At 42.4% G+C, this 23,357-nt stretch overlaps 1 protein-coding gene across 1 annotated transcript in view; it reads left to right on the top strand.

The window, feature by feature from the left end:
• Nucleotides 1-23,357, top strand: part of LOC124544915 (cytochrome P450 6j1-like) — a 114,849-nt gene that overhangs the window by 51,124 nt on the left and 40,368 nt on the right. The window contains exon 3 of the mRNA XM_047123654.1: nucleotides 9,201-9,325. Coding sequence (XP_046979610.1) covers nucleotides 9,201-9,325 — 125 coding nt within the window. The remainder of the gene's footprint in view (nucleotides 1-9,200; nucleotides 9,326-23,357) is intronic.

Consider the following 23,357-nt stretch of genomic DNA (forward strand, 5'->3'; position numbering starts at 1 on the left):
AATAGACTTTCGTGTACTGCGTTTGAACGTTTGCTGAATTTTTTCCACCATGTCATCAGAAGTGCGAGGTCGGCCTGGACTCACCTTTGCACAAGCATCCTGTCTCTTCAAACTGGGCCGGCCGCGGTGGTCTAGCGGTTCTAGGCGCTCAGTCCGGAACCGCGCGACTGCTACGGTCGCAGGTTCGAATCCTGCCTGGGGCATGGATGTGTGTGATGTCCTTAGGTTAGTTGGGTTTAAGCAGTTCTAAGTTCTAGGGGACTGGTGACCTCAGAAGTTAAGTCCCATAGCGCTCAGATCCATTTGAACTATTTTCTTCAAACTGGCTATACCAACGACGATTATTTTTGTGTGCAGGCAGATCAGCGCCAAACCGCCGATGAAAAGCACGCTGGACCTAAATAACTGAGTCACTCTTTGCAAACCGCAGCACACAACATGTCTTCTGCTGAGTGGACACCGTCTTACTTCTGGCTGACTGCAAACTGAGAAGACAGACGCATTGACTGACATCTAACGATGATTTTCTGAAACTCTAGGCCACGTCCAGTCAAACAACACACGTTTCCTTGTCGTCATATTTCGTAATAATTACCGTTCAAAATCAAGTCATTCTATCTGAAACTCCCTGTACTTCAGGTGCCACATGGCATTTCTTTGTATGCTATCGTTGAGGGCATTATGTACTTGAAAGTAAGGGCTTAAGCCACATGAAAGCGCAAGGGTGTAATAAGATAGACTACGTGTCTGTTCTAGCAGCAAGGAAGTAACCAAGACCGGAGATTGTAGCTGCAAAATCAACATGTGACTACTCATGCGGGTCATCAGAATGTTGTAAGTCATTAAGGCATGACGAAAACAGAAAGAAATATCAACAGAGTTCAGATCCATGCAGTAACGACAAAGTAAGACACTTCTCTTACTTCTAAGTTAAATCCATCTGGTAGCAAAAACGGCTTATGTAACATTTAGCAACACAATAATTCACGTTCAGATGTCACAAGACGTAAAGTAGAAGGTATCAATACTAGCGATAACCTCTATGTGCTATTTTACAAGCTACAAGATGTAAGTAGCCTAAGGCATCACTCCCCACAAAAGAAGACTATGTTCTTATTGCTACTAATAGCTCTCAAACCGAAATGCTGAAAAGGTATCGCAGTGACTGTATTCGTATTGATGGAAGAAATGGTTGAGGTTTTGAATTACGAGGTGCGTTCAGTAAGTAATGCAACACTTTTTTTCTGAAAGCAGGTGGGTTTTATTCGGGATAATAATACTTTTAGCTACGAGACCCTATTTTTAAACATAATATCCGTTCAATGCGACGGCCTTCCGCCACATTACTGGGAGGGCGTGTATGCCCACATGGTCCCACTCTACTGGTCTACGTTGGAGCCAGTGTCTTACTGCATCATTATCCTCTCCGTCACCAGCTTACTGTTTCCCGCAGAGTGTATTCTCCATTGGGTAAAGCAGACGCAAGTCGGAAAGTGCGAGATCCGGGGTGCAAGGTGGATGAGGAAGAACAAACTCGCGAGCTCCTCTCGGGTCACAGGCTTGTATGAGGCCTTGCGATGTCATGGAGAAGTTCGTTTGCATCACCTCTAACTAGAGTTTCCGTTCATCCAAACATTGCAGGAGCCACAGCTATGTGCGGCCGGACGGCAAGAAGGGTATGGACAGTTCTGCACGATTTCGTTGCTATGCTGACAGACTCGTCGCCCAACGACTCAACGAGCTTTTGTTCACTGCCAGGTCTCCGTAGACATTCTGCAAGAGCCTATGAATATCTGCGATGGCCTGGTTTTCCGCCGAACGCCATTTTTAAGGCTACGTACATCGTCGTCACCTATTGGAACTTCATCGAACGGGTATAGTTACTGAAGCAGGAATATTCCACGATGTCCCACAACAAGATCCGCATTTTTTCAACCCAAATTGGTCATGGAAAAAAATGTGTTGCATTACTTGCTGAACACCTCTCGCGCGGGATTAGCCGAGCGGTCTTAGGCGCTGTAGTCATGGACTGCGCGGCTGGTCCCGGCGGAGGTTAGAGTCCTCCCTCGGGCATGGGCGTGTGTGTTTGTCCTTAGGATAATTTAGGTTCAGTAGCGTGTAAGCTTAGGGACTGATGACCTTAGCAGTTAAGTCCCATAAGATTTCACACGCATTTGAACATTTTTTTGAGCACCTCTCGTAATTACGATTCATGTGCTTGACAACGGCAGACGTTTTTTGTGTGCTTTCTTCGCCGCAAACAGACCTGATCTAGAGATGCCATAACTGATTTTAGACGAAATCAGGGCTCAAGTAGGTAAAATAAAGCCTCAGATGTGTGTGTTTGTGTGTGTGTGTGTGTAGGATCTGGCTGAATCGTTTTACAATGTATGGTTTCGCAGATGGAAGAAACTTTGAGAAGACTGTATTGCCCATGGCACATTGACAAAGAGTAGAGAACGAAAATACACTACTAGCCATTAAAATTGCTACACCAAGAAGAAATGCAGTTGATAAACGGGTATTCATTGGACAAATATATTATACTAGAACTGACATGTGATTACATTTTCACGCAATTTGGGTGCACCGATCCTGAGAAATCAGTACCCAGAACAACCACCTATGGCTGTAATAACGGCCTTGATACGCCTGGGCATTGACTCAAATAGAGCTTGGATGGCGTGTACAGGTACAGCTGCCCTTGCAGGTTCAACACGATACCACAGTTCATCAAAAGTAGCGACTGGCGTATTGTGACGAGCCAGTTGGACGGCCACCATTGACCAGACATTTTCAATTGGTAAGAGATCTGGAGAATGTGCTGGCCAGGACAGCAGCTGAACATTATCTGTATCCAGAAAGGCCCGTACAGGACCTGCAACGTGCGGTCATGCATTATCCTGCTGAAATGTAGGGTTTCGCAGGGATCGAATGAAGGGTAGAGCCACGGGTCGTAACACATCTGAATTGTTACGTCCACTGTTCAAAGTGCCGTCAAAGCGAACAAGAGGTGACCGAGACGTGTAACCAATGGCACCCCATATCATCACGCCAGGTGATAGCCAGTATGGCGATGACGAATACATGCTTCCAATGTGCGTTCACCGCGATGTCGTCAAACACGGATGCGACCATCATGATGCTGTAAACAGAACATGGATTCATCCGAAAAAATTAAGTTTTGCCATTCGTGCACCCAGGTTCGTCGTTGAGTACACCATCGCAGGCGCTCCTGTCTGTGATGCAGCGTCAAGGGTAACCGCAGCCATGGCCTCAGAGCTGATAGTCCATGCTGCTGCAAACGTCGTCGAACTGTTCGTGCGGATGGTTGTTGTCTTGCAAACGTCCCCATCTGTTGACTCAGGGATCGAGACGTGGCTGCACGATCCGTTACAGCCAAGAGGATAAGATGCCTGTCATCTCGACTGCTAGTAATACGAGGCCGTTGGGATCCAGCAACGGCATTCCGTATTACCCTCCTGAACCCACCGATTCCATATTCTGCTAACAGTCATTGGATCTTGACCAACGCGACAGCAATGTTGCGATACGATAAACCGCAATCGCGATAGGCTACAATCCGACCTTCATCAAAGACGGAAACGTGATGGTACGCATTTGTCCTCCTTACACGAGGCATCACAACAACGTTTCACCAGGCAACGCCGGTCAACTGCTGTTTGTGTATGAGAAATCCGTTGGAAACTTTCCTCGTGTCAGCACGTTGTAGCTGTCGCCACCGGCGCCAACCTTGTGTGAATGCTCTGAAAAGCTAATCATTTGCATATCGCAGCATTTTCTTCCTGTCGGTTAAATTTCGCGTCTGTAGCACGTCATGTTCTGGTGTAGTAATTTTAATGCCCAGTAGTGTATATGAACGAAAATAAAATCAGAGAAACGAGGATCTAAAATGTACATAGGATAGACAAAATAATGTGAACACCTGTGCTCACGTAGGAATTGGATCCCCATTTGCCCGTAACACAGCTGTGATTCTCCTTGGAATACTGGCATTGTATAGTCTCCAGTGGAACGTAATGCCACTCTGCGATCAGAACCTTTTCTAACTCCTGTAGTGACGAGGAGGCGGAAATCTGCTCTGGAGTCTGTGCTTCAATACCGCCAACAAGGGTTCGATGTTGTTAGTCTGGGGACTGTGCTGGCCTGGGAAGGCGCTGCAGTTCAGTTGCATGCTCATCACACCACGATTTTACTGTTTTGGCTGTGTGACTGGGTGCATTACCGACCTTAAATATGGCATCATTGTTGGGGAACAACATTTGAATCATGTGGCGCACCTGGTCACCTTAAATGTTCGCATAATCGTTGGTTGTAACACGGCCTTTGAGAGTAATGATGAGACCACCTGAATACCATGATATGGCTGCCCACACTGTCACACTTCCACCTCCGTGCTTAACCGCCGGAATCAAGCAATCAGGATTGCAGGCTTCGTTTGGCGCTCTCCAGACGTAAATGCGGCCCGATGTTGGAAATAACGAAAACTGATCAGCCGTCCAGCATTTATGTTCCTGACGCCATGTTTTACCCTTCTTTGCGTTGGTTGTCGTCACTAATGGTTTCGGTATAGCAGCTCGTCCACGGATATTCGCTTCATGGATTTCTCGGCGCACAGTGTCGATAGATTAGGGGTCTCAAAGATGCGTACTGAGCTCTGCAGTCGCTTTAGCCGCCCTAGTTTTGTGTTGTTTTGACACAATTCGTGTTAGCATACGACCATCTGTGTCATTTAATTTTGATTTGCGCCCACTATTACGTTTACAAGATGATGTCTGTCCATGTTTTGGGCAAGCTGTCACGACTGTTGAAACAGTTGCTCTTGAAACATTCGATAAGTTGGCTTTCTTGGTTACTGATGCCTCCAGCTAATCGGGCCCCCACAACCTTTCCTCTCTGGAACTCTGTTAAGTCTCTCATTGAACGTCGACCTCGGCCTCTGAATGCAGATACGAAGTGTGCAGTACTCGTAAACAACCTGCACTGATGCCTAGTCCGTACTGAACACGCCCTGTCCAGCACGACACGTGCCTTACCTGCGTTGTTGACAGTCAAACACAACTATCCCATTACTACCACTGTTCACATTATTTTGCCTATCCCCTGTATAAGATTATGAGAAGTCTGATGTAAGAGGGACAAGTTGTACCCTTCGAAGAACTTGAATTTCAGCTTTACCGTGTGGGACAGCACTGCACTTTTTCTGTTTCTTTAAAGTTATATTTTCTGCAACTTTCATAATTAAAACAATAAAAATACTTTCCGTTTGCTAATGCATTTAATTTCAGTGTGTTGCTACATACTTTCAATTGTAATACAGCGTACTTGTGGGCTGACTTCATCACGCAAAAATCACTGAAATTCCCACCTAAGCCCTGAACACTTGGAATTTGGTGTACGATAGGTTCTATTTTGAGTTCTCGTCGTTTCTGATTTACTATACATAAATGACCTTCTGCTTGAATGGTCAGAAAATGTAAATTTTATCCCTGTTGCAGATGTAAGAAGCCCTCTCACAGAAAGGAAAGCTAATGAAATCCTTAAAAACGTTAATATATATTTCAAGGCAAAAAGAGAATCGTTAAATTTAGGCAAATCTATGTATTATAGCCTCGTGATGACTGGGTGTTGTGTGATGTCCTTAGGTTAGTTAGGTTTAAGTAGTTCTAAGTTCTAGGGGACTGATGACCATAGCTGTTAAGTTCCATAGTGCTCAGAGCCATTTTTTTATGTATTATATTTACAATTAGTGCTTGTCACATAGCCCCGAAAGCTTTAAAAATAGTCTACTCAAACAATGAAATACAAGGAGTAGATGTTAAGTTTCTTGGATTACATGTGGATAATTATCTTAAATAGAAGACACATATCAGAGAATTAATGAAGTGTCTCTCTAATCTTTCCACAGCTTACGCATCTTTTCCTGTGGCCCGCATTTCAGCATCTGCATTAAGTGCAGCTTGTGTGTAGACTACTTGTTCTTTGCGAGTTCTGATAATGTGATTTAGCGTGACACTCTGTTCCTCACATAGTCTCTGTACTTGCCACATCTTCTGAACTGTTGCCAGCTTCTTCATGCATTCTCTCCCTCTCTCCCTCCTATCCGTCTTCCACATAGCCACACTGCTTTTGGAGGAAAGGGGGACACCTAAGACAGTGCAAATAGTGCACTTATCCTAAGTAAAAATAACGATAAGTATGTGCTCCATGTTTCTGAATGCCTAGATCGTTTCCTATATTTTGTTATGCAAAGTAAACAAAAGACACGAGCTCGTGAAGTGTTTCGCGTCAATGCTTGAAGCTATACATGGCAATATAGAAGAATGAAAGGAATATAAGGCAAAAGGGGACAAATGCTGGTGAGTGTCTTTGACACCTCCTCCTCGTTATTTGTTCAGAAGTACAGGGTGTTTCAAAATCAAAATACCGGTTTTGAGGCTTTGTAATATGAATCACATTCAACTTGCAATTATACATGATACATTAAATGAAAGGGCAACTCAGTTTCGTTTGTATACCTGTAAGCAAAAGAAAGAGCATGGAACGACCAAGACTGACTGAAGAACGTGTTGAACGAGTGAGTTTTTCACGCGTAGTCCCAAGAAATCTGTTAGGAGGGCTAGTCGTAAGATAGCAATTCCAGTGATGCCTGTGTGCAGACTTTTAAGGAGATGCTTACAGCTATGTCCTTATGGTTTGCAGTTGCTACAATCTCTAAAGCCGAAAGACTACAGTTTTATGTGTCAACTTCACAAAAGAAATATTGCTGTGCGGCGATATATATATATATTGGGAAAAATATATCTAAAAACAAAGATGCTGTAACTTACCAAACGAAAGCGTTGGTATGTTGATAGGAGACAATAAAAACATACACAAACACACACACAAATTTCAAGCTTTAGCAACCCAAGGTTGTTTAATCAGGAAAGAGGGAAGAAGAGGGAAAGACGAAAGGATGTGGGTTTTAAGGGAGAGGGTAAGGAGTCCGTTCCTGATGAAGCAACCTTGGGTTGCGAAAGCTTGAAATTTGTGTGTGTGTGTGTGTGTGTGTGTGTGTTTTTTATTGTCTCCTATCAACATACCGACGCTTTCGTTTGGTAAGTCTGAGAGTCAGCAAGTCGCCATGAGACAGTAGGCCTACCACTGCAAAGAGACCTTCCTATCTAAATTGAATGCATTTCCGGCCATGTCCCGGCGGAAAATTTCAAACGTGTGTTAATTCCTAAGAAACCAAACTGCTGAGGCAATCTGTCCCTAGACTAACACACTACTTAAACGAAGTTGCACTAAGAACAACACGCACACTCACGCCCGAAGGAGGACTCGAACCTCCGGCGGGAGGGGCCGGGCAGTCCGTAACATGGCGCCTCAAACCGCGCGGCCACTCTCCGCGGCATGGAAAATTTATGGACCTTTCTTTTCCGGTGAAGCAACTGTAACTGGTGTTTTTTATCTTAATGCGCTAGAACTATGGCTCTCTCCTCATCTGAAAGAAGGTGAAACACAGAACTTAATTTGGCAGCAAGTGGTGCGCCGCCTCACTGGCATAACTCAGTATGCGTTTGGTTAAACGACTTTGTGCCCGACTGCTGTATTGGCCATAAGGGGCCGGATGACCTCCATGTTCATACACGATGGTTTTTATCTTTGAGGATTCATAAAGAATCATGTGTATGTGCCTCCGCTACCAGTTGATCTACCAGACTCTAGAAATAGCATTGTCGCAACAATAGTCCAGACCAGGCGCGGCTCGTAATTAAAGGCTCTGAGGCGGAGCCGCCCCAAAATATATGTTAAAGTAAATTTCGCAAGAACGTATTACATAATTTAAATTATCAGGACGAATTTTGCATATTTCCCATTCCGATTAAAATTACGACGGTCAACGTTTTTGGAACTGCTTGTATCGATAGATGTTTTCCGAACGGTTAGTAGTGTTTAGGCTGCGCCTTGGAACGTCCGTAAGCTGCATGTAGTAGCGGTTTGGGGGCGTGGCTTCTACATAGTACTGCTCTTTATGGGCGACCCGAAGGCTCAGAGCTTGTAGCCTAAGGGTGTCATACCAACCGCCACACATTTTTCAGGTTCCACCATCTATGTAATAAAGGAATGTAGAGTGGCCGAAACTTCGCTGTCCAATCTATGTCTCTGCACATCTCTACTACGCTTCGACGCGTCATTAATCGACGTTTAGTATTATTGTTTTGGTAATATTTTACATAGTTGTTTTGTTTTTGCCATTGGCTACTTTATCCACATTTAGAATAAGTTTGCAAATATCCCGCCAGAGTGCACTACACTACAGTAACATACCAGTACTGCCATCTAGCGAGAGTTTCATAATTGGTTAGAGGACAAAGCGCGCGAAATTTCTCCCGTTACTTTACTTTCCTTGCTTGCTGATGCTGACGGCATTTGTTGATACCGTGTGATATTAGCAAGTTTCTTTTTCGGAGTATATTTTGCAAGATTTTAGTGAGTTTTACTTGCTGGTGAATATCTGCGACATACCGTCAGTGTGAAACAAGCGCAATATGAATTCAGTGTGCAATTTAAGAGGTAAAAACTTGGAACACGGCCATAGGATGAAAGTGAAAGAACTTTGTGCATCCAGACCCGCATTAAAGATATCTCCGAAACATATCTTTTCATATGATTTGCTGCACAGTGTCAGAAAATGTAATGATGACGTATAAAAACACTAACCAAAGATTTTAACTCGAAGTTAGCTTCTAACGATATTTAATACCTGATTATAGAAGATACAGTACGTAAAATTATGGGCAGAGAGTGATCTGCTCACCCCCTCCCCCTAAATTCTTAGTTGTTTATGTCAGAGTAATCTGTAGCGTAACCCGAGGTATGTTGGCTCCGATCGATAAATGCCGCAGCCTTCCTCAGTATAGAAACCACGAGCCGCACCTGGTCCAGATACACTGCTCACGGCTTGGGAAGAACTCGTCTGTCGATTCGATGTGTGACAAATGGTGGTCACATTGAACACTTGTAAGAAAAACTGTTTGAGTTGGTCTTTCATTTTACATACTATTTAACATTATATATTGAAAGTAACGAATGCTGCAAAGCCCTAAAACCTGTATACTCACTTTGAAGCACCCTGTACAATCTGGTGAGGTACATATGGAAGTAGAGTAAAGATGAGTCTCCTTCGACAGGTGGAAGACATTACGTAGTGTGATGACACCAGGTTTCACCTCCGGTAAGATGAAGCGCATGTTCCAGTTGGTCGAAGAGTGTGGACGGGACTTGGTTGAACATCTGACAGCAGCTACGAAAGAAGGTATGGCAGCTTTTTCAATGTTATCACTATTGTTGTTTGTATTATATTACCGTATTTGAAGATTGCTATGATATGAATGAATAAAGAAAAATATGGAATTTAATGTTCATGTGACCTATAGTTGTCCAAAACGAACAATATCAATATTCAACAGCTACTTTGAGATGCACTGTTGAATGAAGGACTCTTGCATGACTTAACAATTTTCAGCTGCAGATATCCATATTTCTCCAGCTTATTTTATAATGTTGTCCCTCTGTGTTTGCCTGTTGTCGACATACCTGAGTTCTCTTTCAATTCTGAGTTTCACAATGTCTGTACGATGTTTAAGATAAGCCGTAGGACCGACGTATACACTACACAAAACGTCGCATTATCGTACAGGCAATAGTACATAGCGGTCAAAACTAGAAAAAAGTCCTGAAACGTATGTATAGAAAAAGCAATAGTTTTTGAGCGATGGCCCCTTTTGTCGTACGCTCTGTCCCAGCCAAAGGTCTGTTTGCACCACAAGAGGCAGGCCTACTCAATGTAGGTACATCTCAGTTTTACATTTCCATCAGCCCTCATTTGTATCCCGCAAGGTACAGTCACTTATTCTGGAACGCTTCAGCACTTCATTACAAACTTCAGCACTTCATTAGAAAATGTCTTTCAAAATGATGCAAAGTGGTAGTTGTCCATACCTAGGAGAGAGGATGAATCTACGAGGGTAAGTCAATTATTATCCGCAAAGTACTTATAAAATTTTATTGTAATCAAATAGGAAACTTACAATAACATCACTTTTGGACATAGTCTCCTTGCATTTGAACGCACTTGGTCCATCGTTGTACAGGCTTCCTGATGCCCTCATAAAAGAAGGTTCTCAGTTGAGCCCTGAGGCAGGAATGCACCGCTTCTTTCACTGCCTCGTCCGAGGCAAATCGACGGCCCCTTAATGCCTGTTTGAGTGGACCAAACAAGTGAAAGTCAGAAGGGTAAGATCAGGACTATATGGAGGATGATCCAGTACTTCAAATTTGAGTTTCTGGAGCGTTGCAGCAGTGTGGGCAGCAGTATGCGGATGGGCATTGTCGTGCAACAACACACCACCTTTTGACAGCAATCCTCAGTGTTTGCTTCGAACTGCAGGCTTTAGCCTGGCAGTAAGCATCTCGCTGTAACGTACACTGTTCATTGTTGTGCCCCTTTCCCCATAATTTCCAGTACTGGACCTTGTGCGTCCCATACAACCGTAAGCATCAGTTTTCCCGCGAACGGTTGGGTCTTGAACTTTTTATTGCACGGCGAATTTGGATGTTTACACTCCATACTCTGCCATTTACTCTCCGGCTCGTAATGATGGATCCATGTTTCGTCACCAGTAATGATCCTGTCTAAGAAGTTGTCCCCTTCATTACCATAGCGATCCGAATGTTTTTTTGCAAATGTCCAAGCACGTTTGTTTATGCAACTGTGTGAGTTGTTTTGGGACCCATCTTGCACAAACTTTATGAAACCCAAGTCTGTTGTGGATGATTTTGAAGACAGAACCGTGACTAATTTGCAGACGATGTGCCACTTCGTCAATAGATAATCGCCTGTCTAAGAGAATTATTTCACGTGAACGCTCAATGGTTTCTTCATTTGTGGCGGTAAACGGTCGTCCAGCTCCTACATCGTGCGTAACACTTGTACGACCATTTTGGAATTTTTCAATCCATTCGTAGACACTCCGTTGTGGCAAAACGCTGTTCCCGTATTGTCCAAAAGTCTTCGATGAATTTCGACCCCTGATACACCTTCCGACCACAAACGGATCAATGAACGTTGCTCTTCTTTGGTGCAAATAGACAGCGGAGCAGCCATGATTAACAGGCCGGCAGCGATAACGAAACTAACCCAGCAGCTTGAAAATTGCAAAGATATAACAACAAATAAACAAAGCATGCGTCATCAATGTAAAACGACAGTATTATCAGAATATAACTAAACTGCAGATAATAATTTACTTACCCTCGTATTGTTAAAGTATTCAATCAAATATTGACAGAACTACTTTTGCACTGTCGTTTTGAGAAAATTTGTCTCCCGAAACGCACTGTTTATATTGCTGGTGGGATGCAACAGATTTTAGCCGTATTCCACTGACGATAGACACAGCACATCACAATTCACACAGATTCAACAGCCTTTGATGCTTCACTGCTGCTATTCATCTACAGTGTCTGATAAAAAAAACTGAATCACCCAGATAACATGGTGACTGTAAGTGTAATTTCATACACGTACACTTTATCAGCAGGTATGTAAACGATTAAAGCTACAATTCTCTGTGACATGTGGAACAGCCACCAGAGTGCATCAATGTTGTTCATGTTTAGTGTTGTTACCAGGCCTGATTGATATATAAGTTGCGTGAACAGCGTCGGACGTTGAGTGATTACTGTGAAGGACATGGAGTCAGTGTTGTCAGCTCCTGAATGAGTTTGAAAGGAAAACTCATTCTGGGTATACTTTTAGTTGGACGGTCAATTCGTGCAATATTCAGATTTGTGGGGATCAGAGTGGCGCGATGTTGGACTTCATGGAAATTTGAGGGCACTATACTCGTCCTCGAGGTTCCAGTCGACCAAGTCTGAACACAGGAGAGATTTGCTGTATTGTGCACCAAGCAAGTCGTTATCCCTTCACATCTGCGCCTACCACTCAGAAACAAGCAATGGACTTCCTGGAGCATTCTGTGTCGTCCCACAACAATGGTCTCACACTAGCAGCTTCCGGAATATGGAATTACCATTCCAGTGTAGCGTACATTTGGAATGATGCTGTGACTGGGAAACATGGACTGCTGATGAATAGCTTTGCAATGTGTCCAGCGATGAATCATGGTTCTGCAGTACCACAAATGACTATCATTGGTGAGTATGGTGGCGACCAGGAGAGGGGTCACATTCTTCCTATGTTTTGGAGAGGCACAACAGTTTTACTCCTGGTGTCAGGGTGTGGGGAGTCATGGAGCAGATCATGGGTGATAGTAATTGAGGGATCTCTGATGACAATGGTACATATCGGACATCCTCCGTGTTCTTGTATTACCTCTCATACGACAGTATGGTGACGCCATTTTTCAACAGGACAATGCTTGTCCACACGTGACAACGATTTCTGGGAAGCGTCTGCGTGATACTGAAGTATTCGTATGGCCAACAAGATCAACAGCCCCGGTTGAAAATGTGTGGAATCAGCTTGGATGTAAACTCCAAACCATTGCAAATATCGAGGATATCAAGGACCAGTTACAACAGTCTTGGGCCAGGTTGACTCAGGAAACGATACAACTGTTTTATGACAACTTTCCTAACCCAATTAGCGCAGGGATCCGTGTCATGGAGGGTGCAAAGTCATACTGATAAACGGGGTCGTTTGGCCAAGTTCTTTGTAAATATGACTGGATATTGTAATCACTGAAATAACATCACATACGCTTTCAACCCGCGATGTTTCATTTCGTTTTCGCCTCCCCTCATGGGTGCTTAACATTTTTATCAGGCAGTGGAGACGTGTAGCCCATGCAGTATTTGTTCGCAGAAACCCGTGTCGAAACTCTGCCTCAGTCTCAATTCGTTCACTTCATGCACCGGACTCTGACAATGGTCTGTCAAAGAGTTTAACTGCTAGGAAAAATGCATTTGCAAAAATTTTCATATTTGTCTGTTTTAAATTATTTTTGTCATATTTAAAATGTATCGGTTTCAGATGTCATTTATAATTTTACCAACATTTAGTAAGCACGCATCCCCTCTCTGCCACAACTTGTTGTTCTGTCACCTGCTCAAGAAGTGAAAATACCTGCCAGGAGAGCGAAATGACCAGACTGAGATCAGTTATCCTAATGACAGAGACACGCATATTTGTTCCCATTTATACTTTCGTTAACATCTGATGCTAAACCGAACTGAAAAGCCGCTTGTTGTCAGACATGCCAAAAAGTGCACGTCACTATTGCATGTACAGAGAACAAACTGTCGCGGTGGTGAGTGCTAGAAGGAAATCAGCGTTTCTTGCTTTCTCTGTGGCCTCGCCATGCCAATGAATGGTACAGAAAGAGTAAAACGGTCATTTAGAGAGGAAATTGGATTCGCTGGCGGAGCAGTGAGGACGCTTGAAATTTCTTCGAAAAGCTTCAGCGACTAATATTCGTTTCAGAGTTGTCTGAGGAAGAGTGGATATGGTTCAAGTTCTTATTGGGCCTTTGGGCGACACGAATTAACGAAGCATGACACAGTGACGGGAAAAGCAATTACACCTCCCGAGATGTTAACGGCCACTCCAAAATTCCTTGCCACTGGTGCATATAGAAATCCAATTTTATTTGTATATTAGACACAGTAGTCCTATCTGTCCAGTATGGGTCAGGAAAGCATACGTAAGAATATGAGTGTGCTACATGCCCATATCGGCAGTGCTTGAACAACGCGCGGCTCTATTTCGAAATGTAGCTTGATATAGTCCTAGGGTCAGGCTGTATATGTCTGCTTTCATGCCCAGTAGCTACTCACAGCAAAAGACTTACACCAGTGCTCCCGATGTCTAAATATCTAAGCATTGGTAGGTAATGCAGTTTTTTAAGTCGAACAAAATGCAATGAAACTTAGTAATAGAAATAATAAAAATGTTTTATTCTAATGTATAATTGTCAGCAAAAGGTTTAAATTGAATGAACTGTTTTATTCAGTCAAACATAGAAACTGTTAAAAACGGTGGTCCTACAATAAACCAATAAAACGTGAAATAATATAATTCTGAAATGCACTGAAGCTTGCTTATATGCGTAAATACACCGAAGCGCCAAAGAAACTGGTATACGCGTGCGGATTTAAATACAGAGATATGTAAACAGGCAGAATACGGCGCTTTGGTCAGCAATTCCTATAGAAGACAACAAATGTCTGGCCCAGCTGTTAAATCAGTTCCTGCTGCTACAACGGCAGGTTATAAACACTTAAGTGAGTTTGAACGTGGTGTTACAGTCGGCATACGAGTGATGGGACACAGCATCTCCAAGGTAGCGATGAAGTGGGGAGTTTCCCGTACGATTATTTCACGAGTGTACTGTGAATATCAAGAATCCCGTAAAACATCGTATCTCCGACATCGCTACGGTCGGAAAAAGACACTGTAAGAACTGCACCAATGACGACTGAAGAGAATTATTCAACATGACAGAAGCGCAACCCTTCCGCAAATTGCTGCAGATTTCAATGCCGGGCCATCAACCAAGTGTCAGCGTGCAGACCATTCAACGAAACATCATCAATATGGGCTTTCGGAGCCAAAGGCCCACTCCTGTATCCTTGATGACTGCATGACACAAAGCTTTACGCCTCGCCTGGGCCAGTCAACATGGACATTGGACTGTTGATGACTGCAGACATGTTGCCTGATCGGACGAGTCTCATTTCAAATTGTATCGAGCGGATGGAAGTGTACAGGTATGGAGACAACCTCAAAAATCCATGGACTCTGCATGTCAGCAGGGGACTGTTGAAGCTGGTGGAGGCTCTAATGGTGTGGGGCGTGTGCAGTTGGTATGATAGGGGACCCCTGATACGACTCTGACAGGTGACACGTATGTAAGCATTCTGTCTGACGACCAGCATCCGTTGATGTCCATTGTGCATTCCGACAGGCTTGGGCAATTCCAGCAGGACAATACGACACCCCACACATCCAGAATTGCTACAGAATGGTTCCAGGAACACTCTTCTGAGTTGAAGCGCTTCCACTGGCCACCAAACTCCTCAGACATGAACATTATTGAGCATATGTGGGATGCCTTGCAATTTGCTGCTCAGAAGAGATCTCAGCCTCCTCGTACTCTTACGGATTTATGGACAGCCCTGCAAGATTCATGGTGTCATTTCTCTCCGCACTACTCCAGACATTAGTGAAGTCCATGCCACGTCACGTTGCGACACTTCTGCGTGATCGAGGGGGCCCTACACGGTATTAGGCAGGTTGCTTTGGCTCTTCAGTGTAGAATGGTAGCATAATCCCCAGGTGCTATCCATACAACGCCGGTGCGCAAAAAACAGAGCCTCATTTCATTAACCAAACAGAACTTGCTCGCCAACTCATAAAGCCCACTTATGGCACTCAACATATTAACATGAGTGAATTCATGAGTAGATCCTTGCATTCTATTTGGTTTGAATTCCAAGGGTGCAATCGAACTAAGTTTTAAAGTTCAATCCTGTATATCATCTAATTCTCACAAAAATGTCAAAGTTCCAGTCAGCTCTCAAAATTTTCCCACTGACTCAGAACGAATCTTAAAGTATTCGCGTGGTCACTAGCCACCCAAAATAAAGCTTTTACCGCGTTATCAGGTAAACCAAGTGTTATCTGAAGACTGTCCTGCACAAATCTTGAGTACTGAACCCATCTGCCAGCTCGACACAGTCTGCAAACTCAACTTCCCCTGAGTCCTTCCTTGCTCCCAAGAGCCACTTCGTGAGCCAGAATGCCCAATCACCTCATTGTTCGCGCCGGTCAGAACTAGTGTTTCCCTACCAAAAACATTCACAGTTTACTTAAATTTGTAAAATGAAAACCATTTGTGTAATAACAAAGATACAAATTAGGCACATGATTTAAATAAATGTTAGCTTCCTTCAGGTTCTGTAGAGTCCAAACACAATATTCTGTACGTAAAACTTTAGTCATAAATAATCACAGATCTGTTGCATATGCACTTATGACAAATAACAAAGAATATACGTCAGATCTTATCCTTATCCAATGGTATCAAATTTTATGGACAGTACCCCTTTTTTAAGTTACAACTACCTTTAATACTGGCCAAACTAACTTTTAGTTAAATAATTCAGGAAACAGTTAATAATCAAGACAAGTGTAATAAGGTAATGTAACGGCGAGATATGAGAATTGCCATACTGCATTCGTTTGCTGTTTTAACTTTGGAGAGTACGATGGTCTGAAATCTTCACATACGGTAGTAAGAAATATATAAACCCGAAAAAGTTTGTAAATAAAATATGTATAAATGTGTGGCTTTCAGGAATGGTAGCTACAGCCCTAAACTATCGTCCAGTACTATGAGAAGTTCAGCAGTTACTAATTTTAACGACATTTGTAAGAACACACATATTTGTTTATGGTGATCACTTAACGTGTATAGTTTTTATGATAATTATAATAGTAATGTCTCTAAAGGTGGGACTCAGTGTCGTGAGTACTCTTGTCATCTTTGTACCTGTCCTATGATGAACCATCAAATTATTACAGAGTTAAGAAATATTTAGCTATCGCCATCTTCCAAAATGAAGCAAACGCCGCCATTGCACACGTCTTACATATTGAACCATACTTTCAGTTGACGAGAAGCTCACCCTGACCATCAACTTTTTCGAGAAAAACCATCGTTTATCTGCCACTGGTCGTGAATGACAGTGAAAGCCCCTTCCATCATATGCCTCACTGGCATGCCCCAACGAAGCCAACTCTTACATTGCACCTCTCAAACTTTAATCTGACCAAATTCTCAGCAGCATACAAGTTATGTTACAACTGCTAGCACCAATTTCTTTTGATGCTTCAGTGACACGAGTTTCTCTGCAGTACTGCAATGGCGGAGATTTTCTTTTCTTTAATTTCATCTGCTGTTGTCTGCAATATAATATTCAGCTTCTTTTGCTTTATACTGTACTACATTTTTTTCTGTTGAGCTAATCTTTACTTCTGTTTTTATTTTCTTTAATTTCATCTGCTGTTGTCTGATGTCTACAATCTAATATTCAGCTTCTTTTGCTTTATACTGTACTACATTTTTTTCTGTTGAGCTAATCTTTACTTCTGTTATTGAAAAGGCACAGCTTCAGTTCATATTGTTTATTTAAAAGAGTCAAATTTTTTTCACCAATTTGCCATGTGCTCACTTCTTTCTTACCTAAATCACTTTGTCGGTGAGACACAGCAGCCAAGAATCTGGTGGATGCTTTGGTTCAGGAATGCCCACACTTTATCACGTCGATAGGGGCGAAACATTTCCCCCATACCTGTGATTTAGAAACTTTGTGGAAAAGAGTTATCTGCTCACCATTTACTTTTTTAGTTTCTACAGTGCACTTTAGTACCTGGTCTATGATATAGGCATTAACCAGCTAACAGTATAGTAATTGTAGTAAAACCGGTCTCCGCGTCCTCATATTTTACGTTTTCGCGCAAATTTCGTTATTTTTTGTTAATACCATCGTAAGCCCTATTGTCTCAACTAATTGTTTCCTTGCTGTTAAAAATCTTGTATGGATAACATTTTCACTTTTTTCTTTTTAACCAATACCATATGCTTTAACATCGACGTCCAGCTCAATTTACATGGGAACTAGATCGTGTTCCCACCCATGCACAACCTGTAGGATAATGCTTAACATAAAACTGTATAGTTTTAAGATTTTATTTTTTACATGTTTGTGTTTAACGTCCATTCTTGAAAAAGTTCATTCTTTTAATGTTGGCAAAAACCAACAATGCACACATCTCTAGGAAAAACGTATCTGTTCAGGAACCTATTCGTAAATGTAGTAAATAAATTGGACTTATCTGCTTATTGTCATTGTCGCGTTGCTTGCTGTTGTAAACTTGTACTATATAAAGGTATTAAAACAAAAATATCTACCTTGTACCAAACATTACACCCATTTCTGAACAATCAGTATTCGTGTGCGAATTTTTGAGATTCGTTTACAAAACAAAAGGAAGATATCAAAGTGTAAGCTCCAGTTGTTTCGGCAAATGTACAAAGATTTTCTACCTACAAGCATGTATTGTCCGACAACAGACGTGCCCTCTCTTTTGAGACCACCTCAGCACACTCAGATAGGATAGTAATACGAACACATACAAATGGCGGTAGTATCGCATACAGAAGGTATAAAAGGGCAGTGCATCGGCGGAACTGTCATTTGTACTCAAGGCGATTCATGTGAAAAGGCTTCCGACGTGATTATGGCTGTGCGGCGGGAATTAACAGACAATGAACGTGGAATGGTAATTCGAGCTATGTGCATGGGACATTCCATATCGGAAATCGTTAGGGAATTCAATCTTTCGAGATCCTCACAAGGGAACCTCCCCATCGCACCCCCTTCAGATTTAGTTATAAGTTGGCACAGTGGATAGGCCTTGAAAAACTGAACACAGATCAATCGAGAAAACAAGAAGAAGTTGTGTGGAACTATGAAAAAAATTTATAAAATATACAAACTGAATAGTCCATGGGCAAGATAGGCAACATCAAGGATAATATGAGCTTTGGAGCCCCGTGGTCCCGTGGTTAGTGTGAGTAGCTGCTGAACTAGAGGTAGTTGGTTCAAGTCTTCCCTCGACTGAAAATTTTACTTTCTTTATTTTCGCAAAGTTATGATCTGTCCGTTGGTTCGTTGACGTCTCTGTTCACTGTAATAAGTTTAGTGTCTGTGTTTTGCGACCGCACCGCAAAACCGTGCGATTAGTAGACGAAAGGACGTGCCTCTCCAATACGAACCGAAAACATTTGATCGCAAGGTCAACCGATTCCTCCACAGGAAAACACGTCTGATGTATTCTATACGACACTGGTGACGGCATGTGCGTCACATGACAGGAATATGTTGTCGGCCCACCTAAATTGTACACTTAGCGAATGGGTAAAATGATTCTTCTACCTTGCCCGATTTAGGTTTTCTTGTGGATGTGATAATCACTCCCAAAAAAGTGATGAAAACATAAGATTGAAAATAAAAAATTAAAATTATCACTAGAGGGAAGACTTGAACCTACGACCTCTCGTTCCGCAGCTGCTCTCGCTAACCACGAGACCAGGGCGCTCCGTGAGTTCCATTGTCCTTGATGTTGCTTATCTTGACATGGACTACTCAGTTTGTATATTTTACTAATTTTTTCATAGTTCCACACAACTTCTTCCTGTTTTCTCGATTGATCTGTGTTCAGTTTTTCAAGGCCTATCCACTGTGCCAACTTATAACTAAATCTGAGGGGGATGCGATGGGGAGGTTTCCTTGTCAGAAGCAAGAGTATGCCGAGAATACCATGGACAACTCAGTGGCCGACGGCCTCTGCTTAACGAGCGAGAGCAGTGGCGTTTGTGTAAGGTTGTCAGTGCTAACAGACAATCAACATTGCGTGAAATAATTGCAGAAATCAGTATGAGATGTGCGACGAACGTGTCCGTTGGGACAGCGAGGAGAAATTTGACGTTAATGGGCTATGGCAGCAGAAAGCTGACGCGATTGCCTTTGCTATCATACTAAAAGGTATCAGATTGATTATACAATGGTAAGACAGAGATTTAGGAACCAGGTTTTAAATTGTAAGACATTTCCAGGGGCAGATGTGGACTCTGACCACAATCTATTGGTTATGAACTGTAGATTAAAACTGAAGAAACTGCAAAAAGGTGGGAATTTAAGGAGTTGGGACCTGGATAAACTGAAAGAACCAGAGATTGTACAGAGTTTCAGGGAGAGCATAAGGGAACAATTGACATGATTGGGGGAAAGAAATACAGTAGAAGAAGAATGGGTAGCTTAGAGGGATGAAATAGTGAAGGCAGCAGAGGATCAAATAGGTAAAAAGATGAGGGCTAGTAGAAACCCTTGGGTAACAGAAGAAATATTGAATTTAATTGATGAAAGGAGAAAATATAAAGATGCAGTAAATGAAGCAGGCAAAAAGGAATACAAACGTCTCAAAAATTATATTGACAGGAAGTGCAAAATGGCTAAGCAGGGATGGCTAGAGGACAAATGTAAGGATGTAGAGGCTTATCTCACTAGGGGTAAGATAGATACTGCCTACAGGAAAATTAAAGAGACCTTTGGAGAAAGGAGAACCACTTGCATGAATATCAAGATCTTTGATGGAAACCCAGTTCTAAGCAAAGAAGGAAAAGCAGAAAGGTGGAAGGAGTATATAGAGGGTCTATACAAGGGCGATGTACTTGAGGACAATATTATGGAAATGGAAGAGGATGTAGATGAAGGTGAAATGGGAGATATGATATTGCGTGAAGAGTTTGACAGAGCACTGAAAGACCTGAGTCGAAACAAGGCCCCCAGAGTAGACAACATTCCATTAGAACTACTGACAACCTTGGGAGAGCCAGTCCTGACAAAACTCTACCATCTGGTGAGCAAGATGTATGAGACAGGCGAAATACCCTCAGACTTCAAGAAGAATATAATAATCCCAATCCCAAAGAAAGCAGGTGTTGACAGATGTGAAAATTACCGAACTATCAGTTCAATAAGTCACAGCTGCAAAATACTAACGCGAATTCTTTACAGAAGAATGGAAAAACTGATAGAAGCCGACCTCGGGGAAGATCAGTTTGGATTCCGTAGAAATGTTGGAACATGTGAGGCAATACTGACCCTACGACTTGTCTTAGAAGAAAGATTAAGGAAAGGCAAACCTACGTTTCCAGCATTTGTAGACTTAGAGAAAGCTTTTGACAATGTTGATTGGAATACTCTCTTTCAAATTCTGAAGATGGCAGGGATAAAATACAGAGAGCGAAAGGCTATTTACAATTTGTACAGAAAGCAGATGGCAGTTATAAGAGTCGAGGGGTATGAAAGGGAAGCAGTGGTTGGGAAGGGAGTGAGACAGGGTTGTACCCTATCCCCGATGTTATTCAATCTGTATATTGAGCAAGCAATAAAGGAAACAAAAGAAAAATTCGGAGTAGGTATTAAAATCCATGGAGAAGAAATAAAAACTTTGAGGTTCGCCAATGACATTGTAATTCTGTCAGAGACAGCAAAGGCCTTGAAGAGCAGTTGAACGGAATGGACAGTGTCTTGAAAGGAGGGTATAAGATGAACATCAACAAAAGCAAAACGAGGATAATGGAATGTAGTCGAATTAAGTCGGGTGATGCTGAGGGAATTAGATTAGGAAATGACACTTAAAGTAGTAAAGGAGTTTTGCTATTTCGGGAGCAAAATAACTGATGATGGTCGAAGTAGAGAGGATATTAAATGTAGACTGGCAATGGCAAGGACAGCGTTTCTTAAGAAGAGAAATTTGTTAACATCCAGTATTGATTTAAGTGTCAGGAAGTCGTTTCTGAAAGTATTTGTATGGAGTGTAGCCATGTATGGAAGTTAAACGTGGACGATAAATAGGTTAGACAAAAAGAGAATAGAAGCTTTCGAAATGTGGTGCTACAGAAGAATGCTGAAGATTAGATGGGTTGATCATATAACTAATGAGGAGGTATTGAATAGAATTGGGGAGAAGAGGGGCTTGTGGCACAACTTGACTAGAAGAAGGGATCGGTTGGTAGGACATGTTCTGAGGCATCAAGGGATCACAAATTTAGTATTGGAGGGCAGCGTGGAGGGTAAAAATCGTAGAGGGAGACCAAGAGATGAATACACTAAGCAGATTCGGAAGGATGTAGGTTGCAGCAGGTACTGGGAGATGAAGAAGCTTGCACAGGATAGAGTAGCATGGAGAGCTGCATCAAACCAGTCTCAGGACTGAAGACCACAACAACAACAACAACAACAACAACAATCAGCACGACATTGCCTGCAGCGTCTCTCCACGGCTTGTGGCCATATCGGTTGGACCCTAGACGACTGGAAAACAGTGGCCTGATCAGATGAGTCCCGATGTCAGTTGTGTTTATATGGAATAGACTAAAGTGCGCGTCATTTATGACGGTAGCCAAGTTTAGGTTCGTTTTGCGCATCTGACGTCACAAAACATAGTCAGCCAATGAACAGAGAACGACATTGCCAGAGCTCGACTGCAGTGCAGAGCACGGACGAGTGTCTTCAGTTTTAGAAACGTTCAGTCATAAATAAAGTAATTGAACAAAAGCAATGTCTTCATAGCAGACTTTCTTTTATAGAAAGTTTGGAAAAAGCATTCTTTATACCAATTGCTTCATATTCTATTAATTAATTAAACCAAACAAGCGATAAGCCTCCTAATTCAGGCGCTTTTTCGCAATAAAGAACAGCGGTAATTGTTTATTTCCTATTGTACTTTGACGAAACGTGAGTCATACCAACAGTGTTTGTCGGTATTTTGCGTGATATTTTAAAGTCCTCCGGGAGTAGCATTGAATGACAAGCTACGTTAGTGTAATGGTTAAAGTTTGTGGCTGCTTAGCGAAAGGTTCTGAGTTCAAAACTTGTTCGGTGTTTAATATTTTCTTTATTTAAGAACAATTACGAAGTGTCTTACTTCATGAATTTTATTCGTTTGAATGTAATTTTTTGAAATTTCTAGTGGCAACTAAAATCGACCATATGTAAAGTATACGCAGAGGTCAAATCTGCAAACCCTTCAAAATTTCGTGCAATGGTTTACTACATCTAATGCTGCATAATAACTGCGTTGAACATAGAAACAAAATTAAGTAATTTATGGGGGGAAGGTACCAGTCAAGAAGATGTGTAAAAATCAAATTTTGGGCCAAATAGTTTTTATGAAATTGAATGATAAAGTATGTCAAAGCAATCGAAACACCATGTATCTGCACAGGCGAGCAATGCAATGATGACAAAACCGCGCACATCGCGGAATACGGGGAGCACGTCTCTGTAGCAGCGAAAGGGTTAATGCGGCCGTGGTGGCTTTACTTCATAAACTGCGCGCTCCCCCCTAAACGTAAGTTTGCGAACTATACTATGGCGCTGCTTCTCTTGTCGGGTACAACTGGTAACGCAGCAATCTCCCGCGTCTGGGTGGGCATGCGCGAACTATAGGTCCTTTTGTGCAACTGAACCGATCATTAACTGGAAGTGGCTGTTTTCGGATACTTGGAGACCATTTGCACCCATTCATGGACGTTATGTTCCCAAACAACGATGGAATTCTTATGGATGAGTAAACGCCATGCCACTTGGTCGCAATTCATCGTGGTTGGTTTGAAGAATATTCTGGCCAATTCGTGAGAATGGTTTGGTCACCCACATCAGACGACATGAATTCCGTCGAACATTTATGG

Source organism: Schistocerca americana, chromosome 8, assembly GCF_021461395.2.
Source record: "Schistocerca americana isolate TAMUIC-IGC-003095 chromosome 8, iqSchAmer2.1, whole genome shotgun sequence".
NCBI lineage: Eukaryota > Metazoa > Arthropoda > Insecta > Orthoptera > Acrididae > Schistocerca > Schistocerca americana.